The 19,356-nt window shown below is 47.1% G+C and overlaps 1 protein-coding gene and 1 long non-coding RNA gene across 3 annotated transcripts in view; one reads left to right on the top strand and one right to left on the bottom strand.

Annotated features, from left to right (window-relative positions):
- Positions 1-10,283, bottom strand: part of ISM1 (isthmin 1) — a 41,063-nt gene extending 30,780 nt beyond the window's left edge. Inside the window, exon 1 of the mRNA XM_064647555.1 lies at positions 9,244-10,283. Coding sequence (XP_064503625.1) covers positions 9,244-9,372 — 129 coding nt within the window. The 5' untranslated portion in view covers positions 9,373-10,283. The remainder of the gene's footprint in view (positions 1-9,243) is intronic.
- LOC135410788 (uncharacterized) lies at positions 9,460-11,193 on the top strand. Of its 2 annotated transcripts, none has more exons than XR_010428880.1 (3): positions 9,460-9,694; positions 10,432-10,576; positions 10,792-11,193. It is a non-coding gene; the product is annotated as an uncharacterized LOC135410788 (long non-coding RNA). The 2 variants fall into 2 exon arrangements; XR_010428879.1 differs by having other exon boundaries at positions 10,667-11,193.
- The last annotated feature ends 8,163 nt before the right edge of the window (positions 11,194-19,356 follow it).

Genomic DNA, 19,356 nt, shown 5'->3' with positions numbered 1-19,356 from the left:
GACTTCTTCAGTCCAGAGAATCTTAAAATCAGCAGCACAAAATGCCCAATATACACATGGCATCTTAAAAACTCCAGTCTGATTACTGAGGTAACTTCCAGAGACGCTCTCAGAGATGAGAGCTGTAGCTGTAGACATTAAAGTCAGGGACAGTTTTATTGCTGTTGTATTGCTAAATAGAGGCTAAATAATTTCTGGCTATGAAATTAAATAGTGTATAACCAACTCAAATAATGTAGGTGGTGAGTATAGTGTAGCATTACAGAATCCACATTAAGTAGCTATGGTTTTTATTTTTTTATGTTTGTTTTAGACTACTTAAACTATTAATCCTTTTTGTTTCTTTGGGTAACTTGTGCAAAGAGACATTAGTAAATATCTGGTTACTAGTGTTATATCTAGACCAATCCCATACAGATTTTAGAATCCTGCACTGATGTATGTATGTGGCAGGTAAAACCAGGCAAATTTATGTTTTGTTACACCCATAGTAAACTTTAGCAGCTGGTTCCAGTGGAGTAATTATAGTTTCCTCACGGCAAACACTGCTGCTGCTGGGTTACTTCTAAGGCAATAAAGACACCAAAGCTAATTTTTGAAGTATTAGCTTAAAAAAGATAGCCATTCTATCATTAGGTCCTCTTCACTGCTCTGTCTGTTACAATATGCTCTGTCTTCAGTCACCTCCTCTTTCCATCACATCCTACAGCAAAGCTCGTCTGGTGCAAGAGCCTCACCTCCTACTCAGCATTCCTGGCACACAGGAAAAAAAGTGTTTCAATGACAATATTCAGTTGTTCAATAACTGAGTGCCCAACTCAATGGGAATGCAAAGGCAAGATGCCCAAAGGAAGCTTTGTGGAAGTTAAACCTGGCCCATGGACAACATGGACTCAGTAAGTGCTCCCTAGAAAGGGAGGAACGCACTTTTGGGGCACGCTATTTGGGTGGTTTTTATAGATACTTACACCGTACTAAATGGTTTGAGTACTCAAGTACTGATCCCAACAGCCATGCAGGCAAAGAGGAAATGTTCAATTCCCAAGGAAGAGCAACTATTGTGGAATAAACAGGCCAGGATGGGTATGAAACTAACACTGAAACATAAGAGATGGGAATTAATTCATGCAGTTGGAAGAAAGCCGCACGCCAAAGCCCAGCTTGCCTTTAGGTATGGGGGTCCCCTGTAGTATGTGCATATCAGTTCTGTAGAAAAACTGAGCTGTGAAAGATTCATATTCAAGAGGATCTTGGGTATGCAGCCAGCACAAGGCACTGATTTTGTGGAAGTCAGTGGAGCAAGATCAATTTAAACACGCTGAGATCGCAGGTCTAGCGCAGCGGCATAACAGTCAAGGGATGTTTGAGCTTCTCCTTTCAACATACACTAACTCCACCAAGAGTGCTGAGAGAAAGATTTCACCTCTGATTTTCCTCTCTCATCTTTAGGAACACCTCCATAACGTTAAAAGCTTGGAGGCGAACAACTCCAGGCCCGCTTTCATCTTGCTGACTGCTAGAAGAGAGGAATAAAAAAGATATGACCCACAGCCATGAGTTCTCCAAGCACTGAAAAACAAGGACAAAAGGATAAAGGAACTGCTTACCAGTACCGCCCACACCAGCTCCTCTAACCAAGCATTACAGTGCCACACAACCGACCGCTGTGGTGAGCCATCCCTTATTACAATAATAAGTTACATTTTACTTTGTTTTCTTTCTTTTTCTGGTATTTCAAATCAAAAGTACATGGAAATACCAACACTGGAAACATTCTGCTCTTGCTGGTGTATCAATGAGCTCACTACGCTACTTCTTGGAAATGTTATTCATCTCTACTATGAATTTAGCCTGGCATTTACTGTCTTCAAAACTTGTAAAATAGGCACAATGGTCTTAAAGTGCAACATTAATAACCACTGCATCATTTAATGCTTCCTTCTGCCTCTTACTAAAGCACTTTGTATTTTTCTCTTTAAAGTTACGCTCCATTATTCACTTGTGACAGTGCCTACAGCCTCCATTCAGGCTGGAGACCCTTTTTACACTACACATCGTTCACAAGCTACACCACAAGGCTGGAATCTCAACATCAATAAGCCAGGGTTGAGATTTTAAAAATAAAATAAGAAAAAGGCCCACTCCCACTGAAAAATAACGCTTCTAAAAAGTCATCCTTTATGAAGAACATTATTTAGTCAATCCAAAGAGCTGTTAATTAGTGTAGTCTTAAAGCAGATAGCAAGATAAGAATCGTAACAAAAGGGCAAAACAACCACTAACCAACACGTTGAACAGAAAAAAAATTACCCAGCACAACTGGGTAATACCACATTTGCAAGGAGGACTGGCAAAAACACACAGAAGAGCACAGAGCAACCAACTTTGACAGCTAAACCTGCCAAGTCTAGTCTATCACTATACTTTCAGGATGCAAGCACAAAGAAAAACTAAATTGCTTCAATTTTTGAGGTTTATGCTTGTGTAAGGAAACAATTGTCTGCATATATATTTGAAGTATGAGTGCATTTCAAGATTTTAAAGTGGCACAGAAAAATGTTAGCACAAGAAAAGCATGGCAAAATAACTTCCTACCGTTACTTGCATTCTGTGCACCTTTACATAACGAAAGAAAACAAATGAGAAATCCTAAAGCATGAATATTTACAAACCCGTGCATCTTAAAAAAAGAGGCTTTCAAACTGATTTTTCCTTCCCACCGGAATACATGTCAGTGACTCGGTTTTCCGAAGTCATGTCTATCTCTGTGCCATATGATTTTAGAAAGCTTTTCAAACATGCCTAGTGTATGTATTAAGTGGCAGGCAAAGCCTGCATCATCTGCATCATTATCAATACCACTGACTTCTGCACTTCACTTTCTGTGAAGTTTTCAGATGTGTGACACAACGCAGCCGGAGTTCTCACCTAATCAATCATTCTTTCACTGTTCCTTGTTTTCTTTGAAGATCTTTTCCACCGTCTTGGGACAGTTCAGCATTGATTACTAATACACAGGTGTCGTAGATGTGAGTAGAGACAAAAGAACAATGCTGAATTCAAACCACGCTTCCCGATTTATATTCAACACAACCTGGATTGGTTAAACAGATGTCTCCCCAGCAAAGGAATTCCACAGCAGGGCAAGGTGTGGAAAAGCTTAGTATGCTGAACCTTTAAGTACTGGGGCTCAGTTACCTATTAGCAGGTCATAAGGTGTATGTTAAAAATCATGAGGGAGTACACAGTGACCAGCACCAGACAGCACAAAGATGATGAAATTGTTGGGGTCATAAAAACAAACAGCAGAGCTTCAGCTCTAGGCTTCCTGTTTTCTGTGGACAGCTGGAATCAGGAGAGGAAAGATCTGGGAAATTTGACTGAACCTAAGGGTTGACAACCAAAGCTGGAGGAGATTGTGCCAACCACGTAAGAGCAAAGGGTCAGCAGCAGCGTGGTTGTATCACTGTTACAGCTGTGATGGACCAACGGTGTCATTCTGTGGAGAATAAACTTCCCTACACAATCAACAAAGACCACAAAGTAAAAGCTACTCCAGAACTAGTGCTGACTGTCCCAGTTAGATGAACCAATGTGGAAAGTACCAACCCAGCTCCATCCAGGACCTCTCTGTACCCATGCCTGGCCTCTCCACTCTCATTGTCATCAAGGGTGATCCTTACAGCTTTCCTGGGTTACTTTCCCAGGGACCAGTCTCAAACCCAGCACTCCTTGAATTGCCATAAGTCAGCCCTCTGGCCACCATAGGGCTCAGAATCCCTGTTAGCAGGCTTCCCTTTAACCACTCCCTTCACACACAGGTAAGGATGGACTGAGAAGAGAAAGGCTAAAGGAGGAATGTCTCTGGGAATGTCTCTCTCCTTGTAGTAGTCACTGTGGTTTGTGGCTGGCTCGAGGCCCATGGGAATGGACATGAGAACACCACGATGGCCCAGAATTTAGAATTTAGAACAACGCCCATTCTGCTTTTTTTCACACAAATAGCCCAATACTATAAAGGGAAATGATCCTAAATCTTGCTCAAATCATAAAATCTGTATACTCCTCTTCAGTATAAAACACTGGGAAAAATCTTCTCTGAGCTATAGTTACAGAGACAAAATTGAGAGGCACCCTGTGATTTTAATGCCAGGTATTTATCAGTGGTGACCCAAGATGAACAGTACAGTAACTGTTAGCTGTTGAGCTGAAGAGATGCTCAGCAAAATATGCCTCATCCAAACATCTTGGTCAAATTTAATGCAGGAAGTTCCTTTTGTACCTGCCTAACATTGCTCCTTGCAGCCATAACTAAATACAATATTCTTGGATCCCTGTTCTGAATTATTGCAGTAGTCTAAGATACTAGAAAGCTTGTCAGATCCTACCCTGAAGATGTGGTAGCCCTTTTCCACCAAAGATGCTTTAGTTTGCTAGGAAATTAATTAAAGTGATAAGTATGAAGTTTAATTAATACTTTCTGGAGTTTTTCCTGGAGCTAAGCTGGAAAGGTGAAAGAATCTCTCCTGGGAGCAATGGATGCCAGAAAATGGTGCTCTGCTCAGTGCAGCAACCTCAGTCCTTCATCCTTGTTTCCCGTTTTATCCTTTGCTTCCATGCATGCAGCAGCAGCACACGTAAGCTAATGACTCTTCTCTCCCCCTCGATCCTGGAACAAGCCACAGCCCACTAGCAAAACCACTAAAGAGCACACATAATTCTCTCCCTTGGGAGATGAGAGAATGAACTGCACATGGTCTAAGTCATTCCTAAAGCTTAGTGCACAACTGGAGGAACATATGCCAAAGGGTGAGCTTTAGCTAAGAGCCTGCACAGCAAAGCCTGCTGAGACCAGGCAGGTTTTACTGTCCCTGCCAAAAAGCACGGAACAGGATCTTCTGCGATGAGGAACCACCTCACCAAAAGAGATTTTGGTTTGCAGAGGATCAGTCTGCCTCATTCACAAGCCACCTGCTCTGAAAGTTATTCATCTGAACTGCTCTTAAGGCAGAGAAGGATTTAGTGTTCGTATTAAACACACGATGTACATCCACTTATTGGCATCTCACATAGGCTAAGGCCAGTCTGGAAAACGGGAATGCAGAACGTGGAGTCGACAGTTTTTCAAGGACGACTTAGACGATCGGTTCCTATTAGAACTAACCAAATGTAAAGCTCCAGAGCTCAAATAAGCTTTAAAAAAACTCAGTCTAAAACTCTCCCAAAGTAAACAGCTTGAGTCCTACTTAACCGAGGAAGCCAGAAAGCTGAAATATGCCACTGTATCCGACTGGAGATCGTTTTGCAAATTGCCTGAGTGTAGAGCAAGGGTCAGCAAGAACGCACAGGCCCTGAAAAGAGTGAAGTGCACCCCAACAAAGGCAGCAGACAGCACACACCATTGCTGAGCCTCTCATGGCATTGAGCTGTGGACCTTCAGAGAAAATCTAAGAGCTCAGCTCCGTAAAGGGCTCCTCACGAGCCTTGGAGAGCAACTCCTGTGCAACCATTTGTAAGCAGCAGAATGTGTTTCTCCTGGTAGGGCTCAGGGAACGTTTCTGACACGCTGTAATTGCTAACATGCTCATTGAGGAGGGGGGCAAGGACAGGAGAAGGGCGATTAAAGGGAAAAATCTGTTTTCAGCACTGTGCTCCTTTTCGAATTATGTTCTCTTACATGGCTCCAGTTTTAAGCACAATTACCGAGCTTCAGGCTAATGTAATACTGCTGCAAGGACCGCAGTGGAGAGTCTGACTTCATGTGCTATGGCATATATTGTTGGTGGCTCTGTTACTGCATTTTACAAGGTCATTTTTCTTGGTGTGGGAATGCTGTTTTTCTTGGTGTGCAAGGCCTGCTATGGAAAAATTAGAAGTGAGGGGAATAAACTTCTCGATGAAATATTTTCTCTCAGAATGAAAGAACAAATTTTAGAGCATCGTAAAGTATTACAAATGTCTTCCAAAATTTATGTTCAAGCCTTCCCTTCATTTCAGAACTATGTAAAAAGACAAAAACATACCAAAGCAGCACTTTTCCATCTCTTAATACAACTTCACTTGCTCTTCTTCAGAAGCAAAAGTTTGTACTTCCTTAATTCACAAATATACTCCACAACAGATTCTGGATGCTAATTAAATTAGACCTAGAAATCTCACCAGAAAAAAACCCCAAAATCTCCTCCCTCTTCGAATCTCCTTTTTTTTTTTTTTTGTTTTGTTTTGATTTGTTTTGTTTTGTTTGTTTTTGTTTTTTGTTTTTTTTTTTCTTTGGAAGAAAGGGAATAAAATCTGATTGAGAAACACAAGGTTGATTCCCTCTCATAACTCAAGACTGTGAGATATTTTACAGCTCCAGTCTGGATTTCCCATCTTGTGTTAGTTTACACTACCACAACCCAATTCTACCAGCAGGCCCAGCAACCATTTCTGCAGCAGTGAACTGAGGGAGCCTGTGCCTGTATCTCACCCATCCCAAAGAGGACCAGAGGAGTACATTAGGATTTTCTCCTCAGCGCTGCTCCATTGCAACAAGACACAGTGACACAAGACAATCCCAGACATCTGGGATCTCTGGAGACACACACAGAGCGGGGAAGGGCACCAAAAGGAAAAATCAGAGTGAGGAAGAAACGATTTGTTTAATTTTAGGATCGAAGGGATTTTTTTCTGTATTTCCTTCATCTATCAGTCTAATTAATTGCAGGGGTCAACACGATTGAAAGACCAAAAGAAATCAAAACCTATCCTCCAAAATCCTTCCTTCATTTGAAGGACCAAGGGATGGGAGAAACAGCAGCTCTTCCTCCCTTAATGAATCAGACTTCAAAATGCTTACAGGTCTATATTTAAACTATTTAAATCTTCAACAATATTTTAAGATTACTAAGGATTCCTCCTGAATCTGTTTTATGTAAAAACGACCCAATTCTGACCACTTCATTTGTGCAAATTGACTGCCTAAGCCCCCCAAAATACCACGTATTGATAATTGAGGGGCTTTTGATACAAATTTGCCATGTCAAAAGACATCTATAAACAGTTGCTGCAAAGATTACTCTTTCATGAGAAGTGACCTAATCGCTTCTTCCGATCTTTTCTCTCCACAGACCTACTAAGACAGAAAAAACCTGAGAGATTTCTAAGTGCTTTTGTCGACAAGTCTGGGGTTGTGCAGTTTTGTTTTCCACACTGATTCTCTAGCTTGGAGTGCAGGGCACTAGGATTTTGCGTTTCACTTCAGCATGTGCCACGATACAGCCCCAAATCCCACCAAAATCAGGAGATCCCAGTGCAAACTTGCCATCGAGATCTATATTATGATGCTCTGAATGGAAGTATCTGCCTGTCAGAGTGCAACTTCCTAAAGCAGGTTACAAGATTTTCCAGCTAGAAATAGAATCCATGGAAGTCATGAAAGCAAAAAAATTGATAGGCTTCCATCTGTTTAACCGATTGCTCTAATCAATATCCTTTCCCCCCGTAATGTCTTGTGCAGACACACTCTCTCAAATGCATAACTGCAGAATCAATTCAGTTGGGAAGTATATAAAAATTTCAATTCTACAAATGGCAAAACACAATGAAAATATGAACTGTTAAAGCTATCACGATGCTTAAAGGCACAGAGTTGATTAAAGTAATCTGTAAAAAAAATCACTGGACAGAAAAAATTCTTGAAGTCAATAATTAACAGATATTCACGAGACAACCGACTACAATGACAATAATCCAGGTTAATTATCTGAGGATGACTTTCCTCTTGGTTCACCCTAACCTTACAACAGTGCTCTAAATGGAGCTCCTTGGGGAAATGGCATCACCTGCCACCTGCCCAGATGTTTCCCTCATTATGTTACAAGCCTGTCAAGAAAAGGCAAATTCAGGGTTATTCTAATGATAGCAAACACCTCATAAAAAACCTCTCCAAATTTACTTTTCCAAGGAACATCATGTCAAAAGGCATTTCAAGTGCCCGTGAGGAAAGAAAGCATCATTTATAAAACATTATGACCAAAAATCTTGCAGATATTAAAAGAAAAAAAATCTTGGAATGTCGAGCTGGTGATAAAACTGTGGCTCAAAAGAGAGACAGGTGGGGCCTTACCCAAAGTGCTGAGCACTCCCAAGCAGGACTCCCACCAAGTCCAGCAGGAGGTATTCTGAGTTAAGAAGAACTGACTCCAGTTTGTGACTGGGATGCTGAGCCTGCAGATCTGGGTTCCCTCCTGCAGCTGGTGGGTTCACTTTGTGCAAACAGAGTGACCACTACAGCCTGGTCTCTCCTTAATTCTCCTTGTGCCTTATGGAAATGTGCCCTGCTGGGACCATGATTCTTTCCAGGATGATAGAGCAGTTTACGTAAATTTATGGTGATAATAATTATACATTTTCTGTCAACTTGGTGGTTGAGTTTTCTTTAACACTTGGATGCAGGGTAAAAAAAGTTGGTCAGGGCCCATGCAGCTGATGGGAGATTTGCCTGGGGAGGTTGATGATTCTATGGCTTTGATCACTGTCTCCAACCATTACAAATGAATGGCAACGTGTGATACTGAATAAAAAAGTATCACCTGCGAAAGTAAGGAAACAGAATAAAAAAAGTCCTTTATCTCTGCTGGACATAATATACCGTCGGGTTGCATGGGATCAGAAGACTGGAATGGGCTGGCTAGGTCACAAGCACCTATGACCCTAAGTTTCGCAGCTATTTCAGGACTAAATGTCAACCCGTCTCTTGATGTTTTCCAAGGAAAGCCACACGATTTCTTCTGGTATTTCCCATCACCATACACTTGTGTGTTCCCCTCTCGCTCTGGGGAATGCTGTGCCCTCACAAAGCGGTGCCCTGGGTGGGATACGCCTCCATCCCTCACTTGCCCCAGAAGCGCTCCCCAAGTGTCGTCGTCCCTGCAACCCACCTGCGACACAGCGGTGACACGCGTAGGAGCCGCCCCGACGCCTCTAGCGCGGCGTCGAACCGCGGCTCGGGGAGCTTTGCCCTCGACGGTGTAAAGGCAAAGAGGGCAGAGGACCATCAGGGAAAGCCCTGGGGCGGGGGAACCCTGGGGGTCGGGACAGCGCGGCTGGAGGGGGCAGGAGGAGGGGGCAGGAGGAGGCGGCAGCGGCCGGGGCAGGTGCACGGCGGCGGCTCCCGACAGCCCGGCCGGCCCCGCGCCCCGTCCGCCCCCGACGGCCCCGGGGGATGCGGGTGTGTGTTGGGGGAGGCGGGGCGGCACTCACCTGCCGCTGGCTGTGGTTGCCGGCGCCCGTGGGGGCGTGGGGCTCCCCGCCGCCGCGCAGCACGGTGATGTGCAAGGTGAGCAGGAGCAGCCCCAGCAGCAGCAGCAGCTCGGCCGCCAGCCGCACCATCCTCTTGAGCCGGGCGGCTTTAGGGCCCCGCGGCGGCGGCCGCGGAGGAGGCGGAGGCGGAGGAGGAGCCGCGGCGGCCGCCGCCGCAGCCGCCACCGGGGCCGCCGCCGCCGGAGCGGCCCCGGCCGCGGCCCCGGGAGCCGCAGGACGGGCGGCGGGGACCGCGGCGCTCTCGGCGTCGGCGGGGCGGGCGGCGGGCGCGGGGCAGCGGCGGCAGCAGCAGCAGCAGCAGCGGGGGCCGCCGCCCCACGGCGGAGCCACGTCGGGGCGGGACGGCGCGGCGGCCGCCAGAGTCCCGGCGGTGCCCGGCGGCGGGCGGCAGGTACCCGCGGCGGGGCCGCGGGCCGGCGGCGTCTCTGCGGGCGGCCCTGCAAGAGCCCAGAGGCACCGCGGGCCGTCGGAGCGAGGGAGCGGGCGGCCGAGCCCCCGCCGCCTCGGGGAGCCGCGGCCGGCGCGGAGCAGCGGGGCTCGGCGGCCGGCGGGGAGAGGCTGCGAGGACGGGGGGAGCCGGCAGCGTGTGTGCGAGGGAGAGGGAGGAGGGAGGGAGGGCGAAGCGGGGGGGCCGGGGACGAGTCTCACATGGCGGGGAAGCCGGGACGCTCCGAGGGGAGGAGAGAGCTCGGGGCTATCGCCTCCCTCCGCGCGCGGGGATGGGGGTGGCCCCTGGACCAGCTTCTTCCCCCCCTCCCGCCGCCGTGTCCTCGCCCGCCCCGCCGCTCCCCCCTCCCCTCGCGACGCCCGTCGAGGCGTCGCCCTGCCCTGCCCTGCCCGCCCCGCCGGGCCCGCTCTGTCCCGCGTCCCCACGGCGGGGGTGGCACCGCTACCCCCGCCCGCTCGCAGACCTCGACGGGGCGGCTGCAGCTCCCCTGGGGAAAAGAGGGGCAGATCGCTGGTTCCGGACCCCCTTCCTCCTCCTCCTCCTCCTCTCTACCTCCTGGCTCGGCCGTGGGAAATGGAATGGGGGCGCGGAGGGCGAGGGGCTGCAAAAAGCTTCAGCTGCCCGCTGTCCTCCCGGGGAGCTGGATACCTGGCTCCATCTCTCCTCTCTCTTCCCTCCAGTGCCCTAGGGCTGGCAGGGGCAGCGCCGCACTCTCTCCTGCCACCGTGCGTGCGTGTTTGCAAGCGGCCGCCGCGCCTCCTGGCTCCTGCTGCTGCTGCTGCTTCCAGACCCACTTTCTCGCCCCCTCGCTCTGTGTCGGGAGAGGTATGTGTCGGATGCTTTTATACTGCCCTGCCTCCCTCCCCTGCTGTCCTCTCCCCTTGCTCCCCCCCTTTCCTTTCTCCCTTTCTGCAGCTCATGCTCCAGCCTAGCGTGTCCCCCCCACACCCTGCTCCCCTCCTCCCTGTGCCGACCTGCCCCTCTGCAAGCCCTGCTTTGCCAGGACACCCCACTGCTGCACCCACACCCCTGTCCCACAGACAGCTGCACCTTGTGTCCCGACTGCCACCACTGCTCCCCTGGGACAGAGCTGCACTGAAGTGACACATCCCCTTCAGTGGTCTGTGTGTCCCTGGTAGGACTTGGGCCACTGGGGTTTGACATTCCTCACTCTTATTTCCCTTCCTCTTGCTTGCTGGCTGCCTCAGTGCCATGGAGAAAAAATTCTCTCTTAGATGGGAGGCCCCCAAATTTAGAAGTAACGTGGATTTGAAAATACGTGAAAGTCAGGCTTGGATTATCACTTGCTGTAAGTCAGTATCTTTGCATCCAGTCTGAGGGAACCAGACCTCTTTCCGAGTGCTCAAGATACAACTCAGTGTAACAAGAACAAATACAGCTCAAATCAGTTTGAAGCATAAATAAAGTCACCTATCAAAAGACGGGAGTTTTGGAATCTTTGTCGTCGTTCTTCACAATTGGGAAGGTTACGTATAAGAATGAGGATACAAGCAATCATGGCCTGTGTGAGCGTGTCAGAGCTGGGAGGCTGAATTGGTACCAAAAGGTTCAAATGGGGAAAAAGTATTCCAAAACATTTTCAGCCTGAGACCAATGTACTCAGGAGGGTTCCTGCAATGTGAGGGTGAGATGTTCTTCCAGCGTACGGTGCCAGCTGGGACTGAGGTGATCGTGGGAGCCTCAGCCCACAGTGTGCCCGACCTGGAAAGCTGGCACATTTGGGGCATGAGGAGAGTTAGAGCTCGTGGGAGGTTTCTTGCATGTTTTGGTGCATCTGAAGGCTGTGGTCATGAATGAGTTGGAATGATGTCCCATACCCTTCCAGTCAGATGGTTTTCCCTTCCAGTGATAACCACTGTCCGTGAATATGCAGGAATCAGGCAGGAATACGGTTAAAATAATTGCACTGGCATATTGTTCAAGATGTGACCAAAAGCCACAAACCCCAAACCTTCAGATTTAAGGATTTTCAATCCACAAACATGTTCTGTGATAGCAGTGCAGTAGGAACAGTCAGCTCAGGGGATCGTGCGGGGTAGGGACTTCCATGGGGCTGCCCTGAGCACGTCAGAGTGAGGTACAACCCCTCCATCTCATGAAATCACTCGTTGATAAATACCCAGTATCACACTGATACTCTTGGTTATGCAGCAAATCATCCAGACCTATTCCATATTACATAAAGCCATAACAGCCTGTGGGACTGTCATGTGGCTTTTAAAAAATGTGGTGCTTTTTTTTTTTTTTTTTTTAACCCAAACATTCCTTGGGCTAATCAAAATGCTGAGAAGATAAAAACACTGATGTGCTTCAGCTGTCATCGCTCGGCCTGGGCTCTCCTCCTGCCACCATCGCTGTGATCCTGGTGCCAGGCATGGCAGCGAGCACAAAATGGGGTGGTTACGGAGGCAGTGAAGAGGCACAAGTGTCCCCCAGGTTTGCCGAAGCCTGACTGTACCTAGTGGCTGTCAGTGGATCCCGGCTGCTGAAGGAAAGTGGAAACTTGGCATGTGAGATCTGTATTTCAGAGCTTAATAGTACAAATCGACAGCCAGAGTGAGACTGAGGGCTCGTAATGCGAAACAGTCCGAGTGACAGCCTGGTGGAAAACACACACACGGATCTGCTGCCGAGCTCTGGGTAACGCAAGTTCTCCCTCGCCTTATGAAACTGAAGAGACATCTTTAATCCAGATGAGATGGGCCCGAGCTGGTGCGCATTTCCTCGTGGCACATTCGTGCAGTAAGCTGTTGTGCAAAGCCAGAGAGGGGCAGAGCGATGCAGCCACTGGCACCGAGAAACTGAAGCCTCTTCCCGCTGGAAGAAGTTGGTGTGAAAGTGGGGCTTGGGATAATGCCTGCGTGGCTGTGCTGGGGGTGACTGGGCAGTGTGCACACTGATGGGGGTGACTGCACAGTGTGCACACACGTGCACCAGAGATGCCCATTTAAATTCACAAACACTGTTAAATCAGCAGATGATTTCATCGGTGAATCCAGAAGGCTGAATCGCAACCTGGAGGGAAATGGGTTTAAAGGCAAAGGGGGAAGATCTCTTTTCCTGGCTGGGTGAACACTTGCTCCAGCCAGGAGCAAGTCTAGTCCCTGGAAAATGAAGTCAGAGTTCGTCCGGGGAAGGAGATCCATCAGTAGCCTGAGTGGGATGCTGCTCCTGGGATATGGTTCTGGGCACTCAGCAGGGAGGTGGGTCTGACAGTGGTGCCGGAGTAAGGGAGGTGTGTTCCTTTGATAGCTCCTTCCCTGTGAAGGTACACAGCTCGTACCTCACCCCTCCACCTCCATCTTTTACCTTCCACTTCCCTTTGGTGATAAAGGCAGACTCAGCTCCTGTGCACTCACAGTTCCTCACCAGTGCCAGGGGAAACACACTGAGCCCAAGCTCTTCAAAACAGAGTTAGTCGCACACCTTTATGCAGCACTTGTGACACGATGAGTGTGGTACATGGTCAGGCAGTGTAGCTCAGCTGATGTGAGAGGAGTCAGTAAGCTGTGGTAGCTCACCTCATGTCCTGCCTCTCCCCAAGCTTCCCAAGTTCTCATTGCACAGCTTCTGGAGGGGGTTGTGGCTGTCCGTGTTGCAGCCTCCACCATGTGGGGAGGACTGTCTCACAGGGAGATGTTTCAGGGGTCTGTTGGCCCCAGTCATGACACTGCCAGATGAAAGTCCCCATAGTCTCCCCTACACCAGCCTGTTAACAAAAATGCCCAGCAGTTGTCCACAGCCACTGTGCCACCTTCAGTGTTCCAGGCCAGTGTTCCAGTGTCCAGGGCTGAATTTGTGATGTCCTGCTGGTGGTGTTCCTGTCTCCTGCCATGGCCATCATGTCTGAACACCCCATGTGCTGTCCACCACGCTGCCCAGGGCCAACCCCTCTGCATCACTGGTGCAGGCACCTACACTTGGTGTTAGGAGTCCTGAAAAAACAGAATATTGCCTAACTGAGGCACAGCACATTACAGAGGCTGGGTGGTCCTAGTGACTGAAATGAACAGTGGATCGATTGTACCTGGTCAAGTGTGAAAAATCCTCACTTTGGATGAGTGCCACCAGGTGACAACCTTCCAGGCCAGCATGAGAATAGCTGGATAAGGAGTGGAGAGAGAAAAAAAAAATCAGTATGATATAATATAAAACAACATAACTCACTTTATATGCTTTATCTCAGAAGTGAGGAGGACACAGAGGTGGGAGCACCACTGGGTTTTATGTCAGAGTATCACTTGGGTCCTATGCCCCAGCTTTCCCAGCAGTTAAAAAGTGCTTACCTGCTTGTCCACTTTACCCCTTTCCTGTCCATCCTGGCATTGCTCCAGGATTGTGGAGGCATCCTGTCTGTAAGATCTGACAGCTTTTCAGAGCAGCACTGCTGGTAGAGCCCCATCTGCCCTCCTCAGCCTGCGCCCACTCCCAGGATGCCGTCGTTTCATCTTTAAGCCTGGGGGTTGCTTTAAAATTATCAGGGATGAAAACCTGGCTCCACTGAAGTCCTTGGCAAAGCTCCCATTGACTTCAGAGGAGCCAGGATTTCACCCTAAGACGCTTTGTAGATTATTGGTGAATGGAAAGCATACGTCTGGCTTCTTGAGGGTTATTATTGTTGGTGGTGACCTCTGCTCTGGCAAGCATTGAGCAAGGCTGGGTTGAGACAGATGGCTAAAGCTTTCCCTGCCACTTCCCCTGCTTCCTCACAGGGGCTTTGCTTTACGGCTCATCATCTTGGATGCTGCTTATCAAGGAATACCTTCCCGTCGCCTGCCAGTGGAATTTAATGCCTGTTTGCCCACATTCCCCTTCCCCCAACGCCAGCAGATCAGCAGATAGGAGACAGAATGGCTGATTAGCTTCTAGCTCCAACCTCTTAGCTATAAGCTGCAAATGCACACACAAGGGTCTTCTTAAAAAAAAAAAAAAGAGGGAAAAAAAAAAGAATAACATTCCCCTGCAGGCAACCTAAGTCTTTCTGTGACTCATGGTTCCTTTATCTCAATAAATTACAACTTGAATAGTAGTCACCCTCTTTTTAAAAGAACTGATTAGCTTAGAGTTCTCCATTTTCCTGCTTCTTCTAGTGCTTTCCTTCCCATCTACATATTTTGCCACCAGCTGGGGTCAAGATTTCTGAATTCCACCTGTCATGTGACAGGCTGGAAATTCATCGGCCACTTTATTAATATTTGCAGCAAAAGGGGAAATGTATAACGAGTCTGAATTATGGGATATGGAAATGGAGAAAACTGTCCAGCCCAGTTTCCCAACTGTTAGGTGTTTTTTTTCTCTTAAATACCAAATTCTGTTTATTTTACACTCTGCCACATTTTCACTTTTCAATATGCTGCACATTTTTGTACCGATGATGTGCAACTGCAGTGTAGCATTTGCCAAGATGTGGCAGTAGGGGACTGTGGGAATCAGCATGCCGGGCAGTGCTTTTCCAAAGTGCCCAAAGAGCCTGAATTCCGCTGACTTTCACAAGAGCTTGCCACAAGGCAATTTTTGCCTCTTTAGAGAAATGCAGTGAAACCAGCAACCCCCTTCCCTCTGAACACAGTTCAGGCACTGCAGAAGTGCCTGAATTTGCATAGTGGACCCAAGTGTTCAAGAGTAAAAGCTCGGTTCCCGGATTGAGTCACCTTGTTCAGTGAGTCACAGCACATCAGCTGAGGCTTTCCCGGTGGTTTTCCAGCAGCAGTGCCAGGCATGTGGCAGAACTGGCCCCCCAGCCCAGAGCAAGGAGGCAGCCCCCTGTTTTGGCAGCAGTGAGCCATTAAATTGGCTCATCCACTGAACCAACTCAGCCAAATTTGTCATTAGATTGAAATTATTACATATAATAACAAATAATGTGGCAGCTCACCCTGTGCGTACCTACACAAGTTCTGAAGGGAAAGTGCTTTACAGGAACACTGGTGGGAGCCAAGAGCAGAATGAGGAGGTGATCCTGGCCCAGCTGATGGCTGAAAAAGTTGTAAATCACCCTAAGGGGTTGTGTGACTGAGCTTTGAGTTGCCTGATCACTTCTGACAGGTCTTGCACTATGTTCAGCAGTGTAGCAGAGGAGCAGCCAGCCTTTCTAATAGTGAAAAAAAAATAGACAAACACAGTAATTCACACCTTCCACAACTATGGTTTTCAACCCTTCACCTCCCCAGGGAAAATATCACATTACTGACTTGCAATTGGCTTTTTTTCAAGACTACTTTTGTGACTCTGGAGATCAGAAGCTTAAATAAATAAATAAATAAATAAAACCAATAATAATAGAACCAGAAAGCCAGTGAGGCTGAAGGACAGCTCTGCAGCAGGAAAGGAGGATCTCATAGCAACTGCTATGATGGTGGGTGAGATGAAGGGCTGCCTCCTAAAGAAGATGTTGCCAGAAGGCCTTCATGCCCACAGGTGAAGAAAACAGAGCTCATTTATTGGTGGCTTCAGATGATATCACCTGAATTCACTTAGGTGATTTAACACAGCTGTAGCACAGCCTGTGCAAGGTGACTAGAGCTGCTACTGTGTGGCTGCCCTGGCACAGGCAAGGATCTGCCTGGTCTAGTTATGCCTCCTGGACAGGGGATTTGGGGATTTTATTTTGTTGGGTTTACTCAGTGGGTTCCTCTGCTTGATAGTTGACACTTTGTATTTCCTAACATCTTTGTGTAGTGCTTTGTCAGGTCAAAATTATGCCACATCAATGAAACATTCCGTTTTGAAACCTGCATATTCTAATGCCTCTCATGCTCAAGTGCTGAATTTACACTGAGGTTTCTCAGCTCAACTTTGAGCCAGTGCTTTAGTAATCAAATAGTATTAATGATAAACATCCCCTTCTATAAAGCAAATGTTTCCAGATAAACACTGCACACCACAAACTGACGCAAGTGGAAAAATGCCACAATCCTGTCATTAAAGAAGGACTTTGTTCAACAAAGGTGGCAGAAACATGAAGAGTGAGGGCAGCTTTTTTCCCCTGCCATTTGCCTCTTTCTCTTTCCCCAGATCTGAGCCTGATGACAAATGCTATATTCCCTGCAGAGACATCTGAATGATCGGCAACAGGTCTTTTAAAACATCCATGTTTTCTGAGATGCAGGGAAAAAACTCTTAGGGGAAGGAAATCTTTGTTCTGTAGGGATTGTGACAACGAGCTCAGCAAAGGCATTTCTGTTACACAGACATTTGGCTGTAAGGAAACAGTAAGAAGTTACTACTGCAGGTGAAGAAATCATTTAAATTAGCACGTGTCCCTTAAAATTTATTTTTTTTTAAGATGCTCAGGTCTAAATTAATTTCTCCTGGGCTAAGGATGGTCGTTTGGATTAGATGCTTCTTCTACCAGGTTGGTTTTTGTTCCTCCCGTAGGGCAGCATTTTGCCTGCGATAGCAAACAGTGAGGGACTCCCTGGGGAATGCCCCAGCTAGTAGAGGACAGGAATAACTTGAAATATGCCTTTAAAGGAGGGTGACATTATGTCAAATAAGGCAACAGAGAAAGAAAACAGAGATTCTGGGGCCTCTCATCTAAAGTATTCAATTCTAAGAAAATCGTTCTCTGCTACCCAAGTTCAAGTGTGCTGTCTGGCAAACAAATGTGCACATTGCTGGTGCTCTCAGGCGCAGTTTGGATAGCAACAGCTTCACCTACTGTCCGCGGTGGGATGTAAAAGTCTGAGTGGATCTGGGTGAGATGGTCAGAGCACAGAGAGAAGCTTCAGAAAGGTGCTCTGACTCCTGGAGTGTGCTAGTAAATAGCGGGCACGGAGCACAGACACCCACCAGGCACTGGGGAAATCACACAAACGTCTCTCCTGCTCCTGCCAGAAGCAGAACTTGTGGACAAAGTGCTGCAGACACACGTCTGGGCTGGCTGGAGGCTCCTCTCTGCACAGCTTTGCTGGCTTTACAGCCACCTCGGGAGAGAGGGAGGGACGGCGGAGAAGGGATTGAACGTGCCTGCGGCTGAGGACATCGCTAAGATCAAAGCACGTGTTCATTCAGGGCAGCTGACCTGTCTGTGGAAGATTTTCGCTCCTCTAGTACCCCGAAGACAACAGCGAGTGTGAAACAAAACGGCTCGGAAAAAGCAATACCTGGAGCTCCACCTTGCTGCATGAGACAGTTATTTGCTGCTAGTGAACAACTCAGAGTTTTCTTCCCTCTTTATTCGTAACATCCTCGAACAGTAAGAACTGGCTTCAGGAGGAGGTGCCACCCTACACAAATCCTCCCGGGAGGCTTTAGAAAGACTGGTACAAAAAAGGGGGGGCGCGAGTCACTGTAAGCAGCACAGCCCCATCTGATCAAGCCTTGTTAAATAACACTGTTCATTTTATGCAGTTATATCATGTAACAGTTTATACATTTCCAGTGCATTTTCTTATACACAATGTCATTCTTTCAAAATGTGTGATGTGTGGGCTTATTGTTGCTTATTGAAGCTGCTGGCAGTGGTTTTTTTCTGGAAAGCCAACCAGTCTGACCAGCTGGCAGGGCAGTCAGGCCAGCCCCTTGCAGTCTTAGTTCCAGTCACCTTTTCACAAGATTAAAAACTCAGAGGCAGTTTCTAGCCCTAGATCCACAAAGCAGGTGGTTGATAAGATTGTTGGCTCAAGAAAATAGGAACTTTGTGGCTGGGCCCGCTATAAAAGGAAATTCTTTTCCATGATTTACAAATAAATGAACTTCAGTGGAGGCAGGATCAGACCCTGTGTATGAAGAACTCTTTTTACTGTATATGGAGACAGTAGAGAGATCTTTTTTAAACAAGAAACAACTTCAAACAGAATGAGAAATAGAGAGAAGGGATGGGGGGGGGGGAGTGAATTAACCCTTTTTTGACTTCTGGTACTTAACCTCAAGTAGCTTTTTCATAGATCCCCGGAGGAGTTTTTCTGTAAAATACTACAATTTACAAGTAGGTTTAACCACAACATGTTGCTTTTCAACCACAGAGAGACAGGAAAAGATCCAATTGACACCTGCTTCAGACAACAAATGGGACACAAAAGATGAAACTCATTTCAAAGGGTCTATTTGTTTGTCCCTTGTCATGGATTAAACCAGAGGAGGGGCCACTATTTCGGGATGGATTCTGCTCCTATTCCAGTCAACGGAAAAAAAAAAAAAGCCTATTTGTGTGAATACGGCAGAACCGGCCCCTTGGCGAGGAAACGAGTTGGTCGTTGCTGAAGTTTTACTGACAATTCTGTAGTAAGCGGGGATATAGTACTTCTGAAATGCTCGATTTGCAAGCCAGATGTTTGAAATATGAATATTCACACTTGCAGAACTTTAAACAGACCGATGAAAGTTTACTGAAAAACAATTGGGAATACAGGAATTTTTTTTAAGAATGCAAGGCACCACAGTACGTTTTAGAAATAGGTTTTCAATTATTTGATTCAAGTCTAACTTAATTTAGAAAATTCTTCCTGTCTAAAGCAATTTCTTCCTGTCTAAAGCAATTTGTGTGTGTATGCGTAAGAAGAGAGAAAAATTGCTGAAATTATGCTTTTCAGAAATTCAAACCCAATGAAAAAAACACGACTACTTCATTGCCAGTAGTTTCA

Source organism: Pseudopipra pipra, chromosome 3 (genome assembly GCF_036250125.1).
Source record: "Pseudopipra pipra isolate bDixPip1 chromosome 3, bDixPip1.hap1, whole genome shotgun sequence".
In the NCBI taxonomy this organism is placed as follows: domain Eukaryota; kingdom Metazoa; phylum Chordata; class Aves; order Passeriformes; family Pipridae; genus Pseudopipra; species Pseudopipra pipra.
The sequence above is the reverse complement of the archived record's forward strand: the minus strand, read 5'-3'. Positions and strand labels throughout refer to the sequence as shown.